The sequence below is a fragment of the Idiotropiscis lumnitzeri genome, chromosome 14 (assembly GCF_059441095.1).
Source record: "Idiotropiscis lumnitzeri isolate Australia: NSW breed Sydney's pygmy pipehorse chromosome 14, RoL_Ilum_1.0, whole genome shotgun sequence".
Taxonomy (NCBI): Eukaryota; Metazoa; Chordata; class Actinopteri; order Syngnathiformes; family Syngnathidae; genus Idiotropiscis; species Idiotropiscis lumnitzeri.
The window spans coordinates 16,516,023-16,533,287 of NC_142404.1; the positions used below are offsets into that span (position 1 = coordinate 16,516,023).

Here is a 17,265-nt window from a genome sequence, read left to right on the forward strand (position 1 = left end):
TAATCCGATACCGTGTATTGTCAGCAATATCCACAAATGAAAATTGCTGCAACTTTCGTCAAGTTAACGCCAACTTTCAATTGATTAGTTCACTTGACTTGTGAGGTCAGACTGGAACGGCGCCAACACAATGCTTTTACTACCATCTAGTGGTCAAGAGATGAGCTGCACCCTGGAATGCAGCAAATCCGATGTTGAGCTCCGCTCACGTGAAAGCTGCATTTGGAATATACTAAATCCCATTTGGCATGCTGTGTTAACGTGTAGAATTCACAAGCAATATGGAGCAACTAAATTTAACTATAAGGGCAAGCCGTTAAATAATGAACTGTTTCCACTATAAATAAGTGAACAAAGGAGCAAGCAACTGTGTCAGGTGAAGAGAAAGATGCACTAAGTTAAGAGAAATGTATAATGCAGTCCAGTGCACAGGAGAAAGCTTGAATTTATCATGTCCGTTTCAAAAATAAAAAAGCAGGTTCTAAATGATTTAGTCAATGTTGTTTCTTGGTCTTTTTCAACTCATCTTACATCTGAGAATATTTGCCTAGAGAACCTTCTGGAAATTCGAATGGGAAATGCAATTATTTGATCCTAATAAACACACAAAGGGAAAGTCACGTGTAGTGGAGTATTTTTCGCATGAAGATTTTTTTTTTTTTTAGAAAATAAAAATGAAAAATATAATGTGCTTGTTTATGTATTTAAATTTCTTGAGATCTTGAGTTTTCATCAGGTAGTGCGTTAACTGAAAAAAATGATTAACATGCACTTATGCATGAATTATATTGACAAAATTCATATTTAAACATCTTTATAATATATTAAAAAAAAATTCTTTGACTCCTTCGATTTCATTTGATTTGCATTTCTTCAATATTTGGATTAGCCGATTGAAAACCACAGTAGCACTTGAAGAACAGAATTCCTACCTTGCATCTGTGACATATCAAACAAAAATATTTATTACAAATATTTCAAACACTTGATGACATTCACCGCAGAAAAAATATTGGACAACAAAAAACATAATGTCATATATACATATATATATATACATATATATATATATATATATATATATGTATATATATATGTATATATATATATATATATATACATATATTTATATACATATATATATATATATATATATTTATATATATAAACATAGATTGAATAGAAAACTTGCATTGCAAAATGTATACCTGAATTCAGAATTCTAACTTCTAATCATTTGGCATAATACAGTGAGAGCCGACAGTCAAATAAACGGCGTCAAACTTTGCTCTTTCAGCCAGTGGATGACGCACCTTGCAAGCCAGTCCGGTCTTTGCATAATTTTGCGTCCGTGCACAAAATCACAGCGGGTGAGCGTCCATAAAGGTGGTGGGGGTCCCGCAGCTCGTCACAGGGTGGTCCCCGTACAGTGTTGTTTGAGTTTGCAGGGCAGCACGCCGCGGTTCAGCTGGTAAAACTCCACCAGCTGAATTAAGTCTGAGAAGCGCGTGTGACCGTCGTCGAGGCTGTAGGATAACTCGCCGGCGTCATCCACCTGCCGAATGTTGGGAAGGTTGAAGATGCAAAGAAGACGGACAATCAATTGTGAGTCTCATAATTTGAAAAGTCATAAAATGAAAAAGCCGTGAATTTCCAGCTGCATGACGCATTAACAACTGTGGCTCGACTTTCCCAACATTGGCTTGTTTCCTTTTGGAAATTTGGGTTCCTTTTAACCCGGCAGTTGTGAGTCAACATACCACTGGGTGTGTATTATGCTAAAGACACCCAAGTGGACATGACTCAACCCGACAGCAAAACCAGAATGAGCACCATAAAAGACAGTCCAGGGTACTCACGGGTAAGATTTGGAAGTGTTTGACTTTTTGCATGTGGCACAATGACAGGACAAAAGTCTTGGGGTTGCTCTGACTGTCCCTCAGAAGAAATAACCTGAAAACAATATTATGATTATTTTATTATTTTTTTTTTTAAACCATTCTCGTATTTCCCTCGCTTCTGGACAACGACTGATAATTTCGCGTCTTACCCATCAACGGGACCCTGCTGAGTGATCAGATGCTGAGCTTCATCCCGTGAAAGTTTGCCGTGGAACCAGGGCTGAGCTAAATGGAGAGCTGCAGTGCAGGAAACAATAAATCGCAATTAAATCGCAATTGCTCATTCAGTATTTGAGGCAATCGTTTTTTTTTTTTTTTTTCCAGAGGTTTTCACAGTCCCAATTTAGAGTTGCGTACGACCACCTAAGAATTATTAAAAGATTCTAAAAATAGCCAATCCCTGCAGCCCTATAACAGAATCTAACAAGCAGCACAGAAAATTAAATAAGTAAAAGCCAACCGATATTTAGTGAGCTCTGGGATGCAGAAGGGCTTCCGTGTGCGCTCAGTCGGTGGCAGCTTTTCCTCTAAAAGACAAAAAAAAAAAAAAAAAATAGAAGACAATTCAGTCTGCATCGTCAAACCTGTTTTTACACAATTGGAATTTTTTTTTTGTCGTCTACTGGAACTCACCCTCCACGCCAAGCCTTCCTGCACGGCCACAGAGAGAACCTCCGAGGGGTTTTCGATCACCCGACTCTTCTGGCCCGAGAAGTCCATGGCCACCAGGGAGTTCTCGGAGATGCTCCGCTGAAACGACGCATCACGTTTCATTTCAACACACTTGTGACATCGAAAGAAGTGCACTTAATGTTTTATCCGTCGCCGTTTATTTTGGGGGTTTGGAACGCTACGTTGTTTTGCAACTATCATGCCATGATTTCTTATAAAAATATTTTTATTATTATATTATATATTATTTTTTTAATTTTCGCGGTGAATTAAAAAATATCTATTTCTATCTATCTCTATGTATGTATGAGGTCAAGAAAGGAGCCGTTTGAGAGCGTCTGAGAGTGTTATTTTTAGTCGGCAGAGAGTTCATGAACATACGTTATCTATATCCCACGCCCACCAGCCGGGTCTAAGGCTATTCTGAGATATCATTAAGTAAAAGGTGCCTCGTTTGTCCGAACCGTTTATACGAAAACTCCTACTACAGCATTGCTTAGCTTCTCCTTATTTGTAAAGCGAAAGAAATACCCGTGATTTTTTTGATTTGACACAATTGACAAAAGTTCACGGTGGGAGCTAAACTTTTGTAAATGCTGAATGGACATAGGCGGAAATCATAATATTATACTTGATCCACTTTTAACAACATTGAGAAAAACGGCTTACCATTGGGGAAGCTTTTTGTTTTTGGTGCGGTAGCATGAAGTTTTGGTACAGTTGCATCCCATACTGAAAGAGAAAAGTACATATGTTTGATATACAAAAGTCATTTCTACTATGGAAATGATCTGCTGCCCCCCAAAAAATATATTAAAAAAATATTAAAAATGTATTTATTTATTTATTTATTTATTTTTTAAAACAGCTCCAAGAAACAATTTTGCTTTTAGCTCCTAGCTTTTTTATTTTTAGTACACGACAGTACCTTGTCGTGATCCACCTCAGCAATCATCAAATATTGTTTAAAATAACAAAACTAAAACTTTTCTGAACCACAAGAATAAGTTTCATTCAAAAGTAACACTCGTTCACGTAACAACTAGTCACTAAAGATATTTGAACAATCAAATGCAGGATTTTCCAGCAAAATGATTTCACAGCCTAAACACTAGGGGGCACTGTGTAAAAGGAGTACATGCAGTGTGTATTAGTACCTGCTAGGATTTTCTGTCAGGCATGTAAAGGAGTATTGGTGTGTTAGTATCGCTGCATTTAGTCATGTTCGAGTACAAGTACAGACAAAAAAAAAAAAAACTTGACTAATAATCTAGTTAGGCATCAAGATTAACTTCTAAAAATGTAAATGGGCTAGCCACGAAATTGTAAATAATTCATTTAATTTTATCCATGGCAGATATGAGAAATAATAGTCGAATCCAAGTCAACCTTGAACAATCGCACAGCTGTGATCCAACACGTCCTGGTCTGCTCATCATCGGCACACAGCAGCTTCATTTCCCGGGATGAAGTGCACTTTATGGACTACAAAGACGATGTCGCCCACAAAAAAAAAAAAAATCACAATCTGATAATCTTTTTAACATAAAAAAGTAAGTGGTGACGGATGAATGCAAACAATACCTTGACACAGAAGCCAAAGTCAGTCGGAGCCCCGTGTGCTTTTTTGGCTGACAACAAAGTGTAGACGTTTGAGTCGGTCAAGTCGGCGATGAACTGAAGATGCCATGGCTCCTGTACGATTGCAATTAATCATTACATTTTATTTTGGTGTGTGTGTGTGCAGCTGCAGTTATTTTCTTTAAAATGCTCTATAATAAAAAAAATTAAAAAAGTTGCGCTGAATTAAAATAAAGGAGGTGGCGTTTAAGCGAAGCCCAACTAGAGACAGGCCAAGAGTTGCAAAGATGAATCTGCACAGGAATAATTAAAAAAAAAAAAACCACACACGTACAAAGACTGCCATTGTTCAGCTTTCATGTGACACATTCATGTGTTTCGACTCCCTCCCTTTTCAAGTAATAGCGCAGCGTTTTAGTGTTTGTGCTCACACAAGAGCGATAAAGCGCCACTGACAACAAAGGTCCACTGTAGCAGGTAAAAAGATTTGTCGGCATGTTTTAATGACCTTGTCATGACCTGCGGTGAAATTCTTAATGTCAATGCATTTTATGGAACCCGCCGCGGTCAGAAGAACACGCATAAGCAAAACCACAAACATGCGCCATCAAACGAGGACCAACGCAAAACTTTCGCAATTCTGGAAATAAATCAGTCGGCATTTCGACCCCATTTTTTGATTTTTTGATTTCCGATCCAAAATGTTCCGGTCCTTGCTGCTGTAGACTCATTTTCCATGTTTCCACGACCATAAAATAAATAAATAAATAAAAAATTTCATTCCGTCTTCTGCTTAATGCCTTTAGGCTGCTGCAAGGCAAATCAAGTTCAGCCCGTTCCACTACTCCCTTGAAACATGACCGAGATAGAACACCAGATGAACTGCTGACCTTTTGTGTCGACAAACTAGAACAACTAGAACAAATCTACCCAGATAAAAAGGATGATGGTTTTTTTTTTTTTTTTTCTATTCCTGTCCCAATGTTTGGTCCGTGAGCTGCCGCTAAATGTGCAATCTCCTCAACACAAGTGCTTGAGTGATAATGATGCTCGGATACGAGAAACATTCTTTAAAAATAAATAAATAAATAAATAAATCATTTGCACAACGGCATATTAAAAAAATATATATATATATTTTGCCGTCCTTGCGGCACGACGCGAATGAACCAAAATATTGGAAAGCGCTTGACGCTCCAAGCAGCAACGAAGCAAGGAAGAAAATAAAAGTGAGAGTTATCTACGTGCACTGACCTTAGAAGTTCCCTTGCTGGAGACATAAAGCCCTGACCTGCGCAAGATAAAGTACAACTTCTTCCAGGACTTCTTGCTCGGCTCCTTGGCGTGGAGATGTCCATGAATCTCCGGGCAGGTGCTGGAGCTGAGAAAGGTCTGTTGGTGAGAAAATAAAGAGATTTGTTCAGAAATGAAGGCTGAGAACATCAAGATTACACGTACGCACTTGGGCGGGAAAATTTGACGTCATTTGATAGTCATGAATCCGTGTTTAAATGAATGACATTTTTTTTTTTTAAGTAAAATCACCCTTTGTAATATTTTACTTTATAAAAACATACAATAATGTCACGGGTAAAAAGAAATCGAAAGAATTAGAACCATAAAATACAGACAGAGCCTCACACTCAACTGCGATCTTATTTATTTTTCGCGGATGAGCTAAGCAGACGTTATTAAAGGAGGACAAGAGCCAAGATGGCCTATTCTTCACTAACAAGCTAAGTGTGTAATTTTTTATTTTTTTAATCAGGAAACTGAAATTATTATTATTATTATTTTTTTTAAACTATTCATTTGGTAGAAATACCCGACTTGAAAAACGCCTCCCTTTTTAAATACTGAGGAATATTGCCGCAAAAACAGTTGCTGGAGAATCGCTGCTTGCTTTACTTTATTACACAAGAGTTAGCGAGACAAATACGAAAATTAATTTAAAAGAATCAAAATGAAGCATTTTCCCCCCAAAAAAATTAATACAATGAAATTGCCGGAGGAACCTAGTTTAAACTCATTCACTGCCAGCCGAGGTAAAATGAATGTACTTTTTGTCGTCCAAATCCGTCAATGGCAGCGAATGAGTAAAATGTAACAAATTTAAAAAAAAAAAAAAAAAAAAAGTCAAAACGTAATAAAAATAAGTATAATGAAAAATCTAAAACTATTACAATTGTGCAACTTGTATTGATTTTCATATAACGCCACGATAGCTCACAAACAAAATCTCTACCCATGTGTGTGTGCGGAAAAAGAGAGTTCAGAGTTGGCACCTCTACAAGTTGAGAGTAATCCACCGCCCCGTTGTCTTCACCGGATATGGACACCATGCGGTCAGGGAAGAAGTCCTGCAAGAATTTCAGTTCCATTTCATGTTTGGCTCACAAAAGAGACAATGATGGAAATGTGACAAACTCACCAAAGGTTTCCGGAAAAACTCATATTTGGCGTAGTTCTTCCGAAAATTGAGCCGGTTGTCTTCATCCATCCCCCAGCTGGACATGACCTCCATAATAGACTCATGGTCCTCGATTGTTCGCTCTAGTCGGGAAAAGAGGGAGGAACTTTGCTTGATTTTTTATTAAAATATATATTTTTATTTTTTTAAGTGTCTCAGCACTACCTACAATATATTGTCTTTCAAATCAATTAACTCGTCCGCTTAGTGGATGGTAATTTTTTATTTTTTTATTATTAGTTTTGGTGTAATCTGCAGATAAAGCATCACCCTTGAGTCAAGGAACTCTGCATGAATTATTATTTTATCATTCATGTATTCCAAAGAAAATTGTTTGTAATTTTTTTTTATGTTCACACATCCATGCCTCATATTGTACAGTAACTAATTATGATGTCTCTTAACATTGACATCAGGGGGCAAGTTTTCCCTCATTTAAATTGATTATGAATTCATTTATTCATTTTTTGGTAAAATAGCTTTGAACTATGGAACATCGAATCTATTCAGTTGAATTGTAATTGCGTAAAAATGACTCTCACAGATTTGAATCGTGTTTAGTAGTTGTGCAGTCATTTCTCTACAATGGTCAAAAATGAACATACTTTTAAAAACAACGCACATAATAAACATTTCTCAGCCAGTGACTTGTTGGCTAGGCTGGGTGAAGTTCCAGAGCCACTTTCAAGCAAAGGCCAGGCTACATTATCAGGAAAAAAAAATATCATGCATCTCCCGCGCGTGCGACGTCCCTTGTGACATCATATGAAAGGCAAAAGGTAAGCAGAGCTGCAATGAGTGTCATTTAAATACACTTGATTAGCCTTAATATTAGCTTCTGATAAGCGGCGCATAACTTCGGTGAAACCCGACAGTAGTGATGGGAAACATGAAGCTTCAAATCTGCTTCATGAACCAGTTGTAGTATTTTTGGCCTCCAGTAGGGGGCACTCTCGGTTCAACATTGGGCTGCAACCATTTATTTAAAGCAACAGCGCCATCTGCAGGACTCAAAAATACAACAACTGCTTCATGAAGCAAATTTGAAGCTTCATTTTCCCATGACTACAAAAAATTGTAAAAATGCTTTTATCATTTTTATCGGCACTCACTCCTTTTTCCCGCCCCCGCCTCCTCCACTCTGCGCTCCACTCAACATTTCCCGAGCATTCTAGGTAAAATAATTACAGTGTGCGGAATTACTTGTGTGCAAGACTCACCAATTCCCAGATGGGAAAGATGCTCGTAAAGCGTCAAGCTGTGTTCGTCGATGCAGTGGCTCTTCAAGGCAAACAGCTGACATATGTCCCGGGCAACAATGTCATTGGGGACTTCCACCGCCCTGCTGGTGTTGTCTTCATTATAAATCTTAATTACCTGCAAAACAACAAGCAGTGGATGTCAATCAAAACTTTTTTAAAAAAGAAAAATTGTATCGGATCATGAGCGGATAGAAGACTCGTTTCATTGCCGTTTGACCTTGTGAAGTTAAACTCAGCGTTTTGGAGCGGGTCTAAGGGACGACATACGTGATTCAGACGGGGATTACAAAAAAAAAAAAAAAAAAAAAAAATGGAGACAAGGACAAGTAGTCTGCATCCATGTAAAAGAGGAGCGACACAAGTGTAATAAAAGATTTTGATGGAAAGACACTTGAAGCAAGGCATAAAAAAAAAAAAAAGTGGCAAAATGCAACGAACGATGGAATTTCCTCAAGCGGTGGCCTTCGCTTTAATAGGCAGTTCATTATTCGTTCCATTGCATCGTCCACTTGAACAAACAAATCCGTCGGACGCCTCTTCTTCCGCTCGTGGTAGGAGGCACGGCATCTGTAAAGCTGCCATTGTGTTGGAGTGGAGATTCAAAAGAAAGCCGAGAATTCCAGGACAAAAGTTGCCTCGCTTGACGGAGGTGAAAGACGCGTTCAAGTGGATTTCTCTTACGGAGGACGAACACAAACGGGGTGTCCAGAGAAATGATTTCAAAGAAGCAAATAGACCTTCACTAGAGTGAAAGCGGTGGCGATACAACACGGAAAGTGACGGAGTAATCGCCGCATTATTTCATTTTTGACAATTAAAGTGTCTTTTGAGGGTCCTCACATGCGCAGAAATTCAATCTTTTTTTTTTTTGTGGGATCCCAAACATGACCCAGCGTAATTCACCCAACTGCACAACATGGAAAGTGAGAGAGAAAAAAATGAGAATAATATAATAATATTCACGTTCAACTGAATAGGCCCGGATTTGACACGACGCGCCAAATTTGTGCTGAGACGAGGTCACCATCATCATCGTTCTTGCAATATGAAGATACAAGGCTGTGGATTTGGAGCAGATTGGGTTACTTTGACCCAAAATTGGATTCGTTATTTTGACCCAGCAGATTAAAGATGTAGTTTGTGTGACCTGAACAGCTGAAGTTGATTAACATTTTTGACCGTTTAGTTAAGTGGAGGGAAATTTAATGTAAGATTATTTTAACATATCAGCATGGGTTGTTATTACACATTTGTTATCTTGGGTTTGAATAACCCAGCACATTGGGTTATGTATGTATGAATAAACAGCATGAATAATCCCCCCCCCCAAAAAAAGCGCATTATTACACGTTAACGGGAGAATTGTTGAAATTGCAAGAGTGCAACTTGCACGTAGTGTCGGCCGGAAGAAAACAGTCAGTGCGGCAGGCAAAGCGTAAATCTCCACGTTGTGAGCGTGCACGGCTGAATGGTCTTGTTGACCTGATCTCAAGGATGGGACAGTGTGAGCCACTTGGCCAATTAGACTCGTCTGCTTTAACCTTGAACCGCACCCCCACAGCTGCGGCTCTATCTGAGTGATGGTGAGGAGGTGGCCTCCAGCTTTGTGGAGGCGCACAAGCAACTGGCGGCGAGTCGCCGCAAAAGCGGATAACCTTTGCTTAACTGCCCCTTTTCACTTTAATGTCGCCTTTTTTTTTTTTTTTTTTATTGTCGCCATCAGTCAACCGCGGCTAAGTCACACGCCTGACATTCAAGTGCATTGCGCAGAAACATGCATACAGTGGTGCTTTAAGACGTGAGTAGAAGTCGTTTCAGCCCCCCCCCCAAAAAAAATAGCGCTTTTATAATATGATTTATAAAAATAAAATAATTACATAAATAGAAAGTAATAAATGATGTTACGGCATTATGATGTGATGCTCCAATTCAATTGTGCTGCTCCTTGTGCTGTTCAGAAGTTGGCCACCAGGGGGCAAGCATAATGCTGTCTTAGAAAAATAATGAAGAAAAAATACACTACAATTTTATTTCAATAGTGCATTTTGCACCAGCTGGAGCTGTAACGAAGCGCTCTCCACATGCCGCCATGTGAATTAGCAGGTAATTAGAACAAAAATGAAAACTCGTTTACAATCGATGCCAGAAGAACAGCAGTGACAGTGACAGTCTCATGTTGAGTTTAATGGAAAGGCATCACGCTTTTGGCAAAATATAAACTTTCATTTTCACTTTCCATATGTGTTTGCATCCCTATTATTTCAGTACTTAGGGTAGTTGCTTCATTTTTTTTTTTTTTTAAACTTTCAGTCATGTACAGCACAAAGGCGGGAAAACTAAAACTTTCCCAGGACACTACTACAGCTATGAAAAAAAAAAAACAAGTTTTATGATATCTACAATGTGAGTCTGGAAGTGATGAATCAAATTCTATTCAATATTCAAAAATGAAACCAATAGAAGTTCAATTAGCGTTTTGGAATTAAATTGAGGTTCGAATTGAAGTTTATTATTTTAATTGTAGTAATATTACGTAGACACGCGCAAGCAATGCAGTCGATGATTATCTGAAGTTTGGAGTATGAATATAATATTTGTGAAAAAAAAAAAAAACGTAAAGCACATTGTTAACTCATTTACTTCCATTGACGGCAAAAGACGTCAAAGATCCATTTTAATTACTTGAATGAGTTAACCATTGAAGACAATCCCATCCTGCACAAACACACAAACTATCCGGCTAATTAGAATGAAATTGAAATAAAAGCCGCATTGGTAACTTCCTGACGTCATAATGACTTTGATTTCATATTCAACTATATGTCCAGCGTGGAAAAAAACAAAATGAGAGGCAACTAAGATTTAGGTTGCTTGTAAAGAAGAATAACGTCCCTACCCGCTTGTGCAGACAAAGAGGCGTGATAGCAGGCAAGGTCACTCTTCTTGCACGGAAGTTCATGCTGCAGTCTTCAGGGACGAGCCGAAAAAACAGCCAGACATAGTCACTCTTTTGGATGATATTTGTTATCGAAGAAGTGCCGACCAGACAAGTATATGAAAAGTATTCGGGTGACTTACAGTAAGTGGCGCGACATTCAGGAAGGAGGGAAATCTGTTGCGACGCAAGTGTGAGAAACAAGTCATGTTTCCTCCCCAAAACACAAACTCCTCCTTTGCCCTTGGAAAGCAAAAGCTTCCCATTCTCTCGCCACGTTTTTTTTTCCACCCCCCCCCCAACGCAAAGTCTGCAACAAACATGTTTTTATTTTCATTTTATTTCAACACCCAAGGCCACAGAGGGTAAGAGAAATGTGATGATCATTCATACACTCGCCAGTCACAAGCTTGCAGAACGGAGAATGACGAGAACATTTTTTTTTTCTAGAAGTTGTCAAGCGGGCGATTGTCCTAATTGTCGTAAACTTGCTGTGCATTTCGTTAGGTACTCAAGAGAGCCGTATGACAACTTCTAAAAGCTAACAAGACTGCTTTGCGAAAAAAAAAAAAAAAAAGCAGATCATATCAGAGCAAGCCAACCGTATCACTGATAAGTGTAAAAATATACACACACGGAGAACTCAACGTTAAATGACCTTTTCCAGCCCGTTATTAAATGATGTCCTGACATCGTAGGTAAAAAAAGAACACTAGCTCACAACATGACGAGAAATGTTTTGACAAGTTTGGTCAAAGCTAAAGATAACCATTTGCTTCACCGACAAAATTGAGCTGTAGTAAAATGTACTCATTCTACACAGAGGATAAAGAATATATCCCCTGTGAGTATCCTTATGTGGTCTGTGTACACTTCTGTCACTGTTTGTGTTTAGATAGCTGATGCTTAAAGCAGTGGCAAGCGGATTCACAGACAGGTCGCAAAAAAATTGTAGGGGGTCTTTGGTTTTCGGACATTGTTGCAATTATCACGAATCCTCAATATTTTGGGACGTACCAAATAGCGCCAATGAGAGTCGTTATTAATATTTTCACTGCTTTGTCACCAGGTCCCCAAATCGCTGCAATACGTGAACTCAACTTTAAACCATACATGACTTTTTTTTCAGCATCATCCTCCCTCTTTGCAAACAAATATAGCACATGTCGTATATTTAACCCCAAAGTGACGTTTGGACACTTTGGCACCGATCCTGGTCCACCCTGGCCACTCATAAGACTTGAAAGCAGCAATAGAAGAGAAAAGGAGAAGGAGCAGCCTTCTCATAACAGGGTGGACTTTTATCTCCCAACACGGCACCCGGACTGGTGAGAGTCCAGACAGTCAGACGCTGCCACTTATCACACAGCTAAAATGAATTGGAATTAATGGAGCCCAGATGATAACAAAGTCTCCACTGCTCCCATAACAAAGGCGGCTCGAGACACAATGTCCTTGACCGGGTACGATCCAATCGAGATCCCAGAGCGGGATCAATTAGCAAGACCGTAAATGAACATACAGTATGTACGCGTGCGAACAAAAACTGTACAATTCAAGCATGCGAGAAAACGTCTCCGACAGGCCTTTTCATTCAAAAATGATGTTTGCAGTTCCGTGGATTGCAATTGACTATAAATAGCCTCCTAAAAATAGTTGAACTACAATTTAAGCTGTCAAAGCAGAAATGTTGCAGTTGAGCTAAAAAGTGAAGAAGGAGAATGGGATGTTAAATTTACTCGCATCACTAAGTCATGTTTATTTCAATTGGAGTCTCGGGAACGACAAGTAACTAAACCGTTGGGTCACCGGTAACCCAAATTGGGTGAAATGGCCAACTAACCCAGGGTTGAACCCAAAAGGGGCAGAGACAATGCTGAGTTATTTATATCCAGTGCTTTGGGTAGAGAATTTGACCCCCCTGCACATTGGGTCAAGAGTTTTGACCCAACAGGGGCAGCAGTCATTTATTGTGGCTGTGCTTTAAAAAAAAAAAAAAAAAAAAATTCTCTCAAAAAGAGTTGCTGATTGTCACGTTAAATTGACTTCAATTTCAGTACAGAAAGATGTTGAAAATGGCGACCTGCTTTTTCTTAACCAAATGCAATCTTTAGCCCAATCCAAAAACATAACCCAACCTTAGAGAAAGATTACCCAACATGCCCAAAATGAATTCTTGTATTTGAAAGACAGACATTACCCTGGCAAATGGATGTCCTTTTAGCTTAATGCTAACAAAACAGGCTAATACTTAGCATCTGTGTTGTTTTAACCCATTAAGCAACGGATATTTGAATACAAACAGAAGCGCAACACAGGTAGACAGACAATATTAAAAAAAAAATAATCACAGGCATATATTCTTTATCCACTGCCAAGAACGACTAATACGACAGCAAGTTAGCATGTTTGCTATACTGTTGAGAGCTTCTGTTTTCTCAGGCGCTCCAGCGTGGAGCTAGCAAGAGTTCCACATTAAAAAAAAAAAAAAAAATACAACAAAGACTCGACATTGGATTGATTTACATAAAGTATGTATAGTTACTCCAAAATTAGAAAGACTTATTGAAAGGAATCGGCATCTAATTGCAGCTCATATGCTGTAGCGTGACAGATTTGGGCTTTGTACAACATTTACAACCCTGGGAAATGACATCCTTCTTTTTATTCCCCCCGCCTTTCCTTCAGAGAAACAAGAATGTGACTGGTTACGACTTCTGGCATGCGGTATTCCTCGAGAGTTGGCACATTTGCTTTCTTTTTATTGGCACGACAATTTGATTCCGCTGGACATGTGTTTCCAAAGTGGTCATCATTTTAAACACACCCAGTTGACGGTTGCATTTCGATTGTAATGTACTCAAACTTAGTTGTGGAGTTTTTGCCTTGAAGGAGCCACTTTAACTGACCCCAATTCTGACACAGTTGAACTCGAGAATTAAGTTGAAGTCATTTTTGGGGGATGGGGGCAAAGGAAACCAAAAAAAGGTCATACATGACCCCAACTATCACAATGAACTGTGTTTAAATGTTCTCGGGGACAAATTAGAATGTAACTGCACTACCTAGTGGGGAAATTGGTCAATTACAGCATCCTTATGCACTCAACCTTTTAAAAAAGAAAAAATAAGTGCTATTTGACCTCAATTGTACATTTGCTCACATTCATACTTAGCGGTTTAGTCACACCTTGGACAATTGTGTCTTCAATGAACCCACTATGAATCTTTCTGGAATGTGCGAAGGAGCCAGAGTAACCAAAATAACAAATCGATGGAACAGAGTTTACCTGAGTTGTACTTGACTTGGTCCAAGGTAACGAAGAGTCAGGGGCGGAGTGCGACAGAGTAGGTGCAGCCCCGTCAGGAAGAGAAGGCGGACCAGGTGACACTTCACTGGACTCTTTTTTTAACCTGGTGAAAAGAACCAAAAGGAGTCAAATGGTTTTGCAGTGTTTGAAATATTAGCCATCAAATACTCACGCAACAGAAAAAAATAGGGCTGAACAAATGATCAAATTCAAATCGGCAGTGCAGCAGAATGCAATGTTAAAATTGCAATTTTTAAATCATATATATATATATATACGTAGATATATACGTATACATCTACGTATATATACATATATATATAAACCGTTTCTCCACCCCTGAGCTAGTATAGCCTCTGATTTTTTTTTTCTTTTCTTCTTAATGTAACCGGTTCCTCTCTTGACTTCCCAGGCCACTCTGCAAACAGCGCAGTTACTGAGTAACTCATAAACTCCCGCAAAGCGACGGCTGTCAGCTTTGATTACAACACGCTCGACTTTTGCTGTTGAAACAATCCCTGTTGCTTTACGTGACGTCGAGTGAGCGCATTACAGGTGCAAAGACTACACTCTCTCGCTGCAGCTTTTGGAGTGGAGTTACCTGTGCACCACTGACTTTAACATAATCCCCCCCACAAAACAGCGAGAGTAGGCCATGCTTCCGTGATGTCATACCTGTTGCATTTGCAGGGTGGTCTCTTGACATTTGGTGTCAGTAAAGGCTCTTGCAGGGAGACGAGAGCCGCACTCCCATTACTCGGGCCGCTCTGGTAAATCTCCGCTTTGGCTCCAAGGCTTGCAGATAAGTCATCCGGTGCGTTATTCATATCACCACTCTTAAATCCAAGGCATCATCATCTATAGCGAGGGGGAACGGGGTCAGGCGGGAGGGTCAGACGAGACCAGCGGTTAGCAGCGGAGTGACTGAGTGTACTGTAGTGTGTGATTGTGTAAGGGTGCTCCTTCACTCACGCATACTGTATACATGAGTCATCTGGCTCATCTGCCGCCACACAAGGCTGCCTCAGTAGGGCAAGCCGACCCCTCCCACATCAATGTGATCCAGCCATCGCAATTAAAATATTTTAGCCAGTGCGCCGTCGTGCCCCATGGTGACAAAGCAACATGTGAAATCAACTTTGGACATGTCAGTGACCTTCTTTTTATATGCAGACTAACCAGTTGCAAAGTTTGATGCATATTGCGCAGTATTTAGATTATTAAGATTTCAGGATTACAATATTTCATTATTATTTGTGACAGCAAATGATAGAATTGCTGTAAAAAAAAATAATAAAAAATTATAAAAATATATGTATATAAAATAAAGTTTAACTTTTTTTAAATCACCAAAACTTACAGTTGGACAAAATGACCTCCCATATATTTCGGAAATTGAAAATTCACGTGCATGCAGACGGGCTGAAACACACCTATTTTCTGTTTTGTGCGCAGGTTCGTGCAATACAAGTGTTGTTTTGCTGCCATCTAGTGGCATCATAGTGTTAAGGAACCACAGTGTCGCGTAGGAACCAATCACATTCAGCATTCTCCAGCTGGAAGGGAACTGGGGCCGTAGGGGAATTATGAGCAGTTCAAATTACCAGTCAAGAAACGTTCACGCTTCTGCTAGAAAGCAAAAAAAAAAAAATCAGGAAAAGCTCACTAGGACATCAAAACTTTAATTCAGAGGCAACTTCAGATGCTGGCAGGTGTGTGCCGACTTCCATTTCACATTCAATTGAATTTGATTGGTTGATCCCCAGTGATGAGGGTGTGCACACTTTCGCAACCACCGTATTAGTTATTTTGACTTTTGCGCTGATATCTATTGAATTTTTTAACAGATTATACGCTACAATACGACTTTATCAACAGCATTTGAACAAGGGTGTGTAGATTTTTATACCCATTGTAACCAACACACAAATTGTGAGTCTGCTGCAGTGCACTGAGCAAACTACTGTTCAGCTTTGGAACGCCCTTCTGTGCTGGACTTTGCACAACGGATCTAAATTGCCCTTTACACCGACTGTATACTTACAGTGTAGCAGGTATGAGGTAGTATAAAAATAACCGGCTCAGCAGTCGGCTTTTTATTTGTGCGCGCGTGTGTGTGTTGGGGGTCGGGGGTGAAAGAAAAGGCAGCCAGTGGATGTGTGCTGTCTAATGATTAATCAGTCTGTATTGATACTTTAATAAACCTTAACCAGTGCATTACATGTGGACCTTTAGCTTTAAATGCCGACAATGTCTCTCTGCAAAAAACATGTTGCATTGTTTGGAAAATTTGCTTTGCATTACCGGCGCCGCTGTTATGACTCGGAAACAAAACAATATTAAGTGCATTCTTATCAACCTAAAATAAAAACAGACCTAAAAAAAATCTTCCAGACAAAAAAACCAACTCCGAAGAAGCGATTGAATATTTATTTTGCTGTCAAAGGGAATTGACGTCATAGTGCCCTCAGGCTCGCATTGCTAATGTCACAGTTCAATTCACTTGAAACTAGGAACAAATGTTGCCCATTGTTTTTTTACTGTAAGTAAAATTAGATGTTTGCCAATGTCGTTATGATTAACTCATTCACTGAGGCATAGGTAAAATAAATGGACTTTTTGACGTAAATACCCGTCAATGGGAGGGAATAAGTTAAAAACAAAGTTAACCCTGGTCAACAAATCAAAATCAGAAAAAAAAATGTAAAATGGAAATATTTAGAAAAGAATTATGAATCAAGAGTTAAATTCAGTAACAGGTTGTAAGAGTATAATTCATTTTTTTGTGAAACGTCATCGCTATGAAACACAACGTATAGATAAATCAGTATTCCGCAAGCTTTCCAAACTCAAAGACACATCCAAATAAATAAAAGGTAAAAATCCATCTCTGTTGACCAGCATCAAATAAAATTCAACCCGCCCCCCAAAAAAAGATCACATACCTTGCGAGTGGAATTTCCCATGGCAAACCAAACGTTCACATCAACCTCCTCGGTGGTGCCGAGCGACACCGAGAGAGTTGTCAGGTGCTTTCGGCGCGACGCGAAATGTGTCACCCGCCTTGCTGAGTGCACACTCGATTGTTTGCAGTGTCCGATTTCAGCAATTCGTGCAGGAAAAACCTGTCGCCA

At 39.3% G+C, this 17,265-nt stretch overlaps 1 protein-coding gene across 3 annotated transcripts; it reads right to left on the reverse strand.

Annotated features, from left to right (window-relative positions):
• Nucleotides 1–942: 942 nt before the first annotated feature.
• grb14 (growth factor receptor-bound protein 14) lies at nt 943–17,173 on the reverse strand. Of its 3 annotated transcripts, XM_088315149.1 has the most exons (15): nt 17,077–17,173; nt 14,807–14,989; nt 14,111–14,234; nt 7,845–8,001; nt 6,586–6,707; nt 6,440–6,514; nt 5,409–5,546; nt 4,158–4,268; nt 3,963–4,058; nt 3,243–3,305; nt 2,535–2,651; nt 2,362–2,428; nt 2,051–2,138; nt 1,860–1,953; nt 943–1,555 (listed from the first exon to the last, which is right to left on the reverse strand). In XM_088315149.1, exons 2-15 carry the CDS (start codon nt 14,956–14,958, stop codon nt 1,409–1,411), a joined length of 1,551 nt encoding a protein of 516 aa, XP_088171275.1. In that variant the 5' UTR covers nt 14,959–14,989; nt 17,077–17,173; the 3' UTR covers nt 943–1,408. The 3 variants fall into 3 exon arrangements, with proteins under 3 accessions (XP_088171275.1, XP_088171277.1, XP_088171276.1); XM_088315151.1 differs by lacking the exons at nt 14,111–14,234; nt 14,807–14,989; nt 17,077–17,173 and adding exons at nt 10,783–10,853; nt 10,965–11,031; XM_088315150.1 differs by lacking the exons at nt 3,963–4,058; nt 4,158–4,268.
• Nucleotides 17,174–17,265: the final 92 nt, after the last annotated feature.

Excerpts from the sequence above, each read along its gene's own strand:
- grb14 (XM_088315149.1), bottom strand. The coding sequence starts at position 14,958 with ATGAATAACGCACCGGATGACTTATCTGCAAGCCTTGGAGCCAAAGCG. Across the intron at positions 6,708-7,844 it reads TCTTTCCCATCTGGGAATTG|AGCGAACAATCGAGGACCAT; the intron begins GTGAGTCTTGCA and ends TTTCCCGACTAG. Across the intron at positions 5,547-6,439 it reads ATTACTCTCAACTTGTAGAG|ACCTTTCTCAGCTCCAGCAC; the intron begins GTGCCAACTCTG and ends TCTCACCAACAG.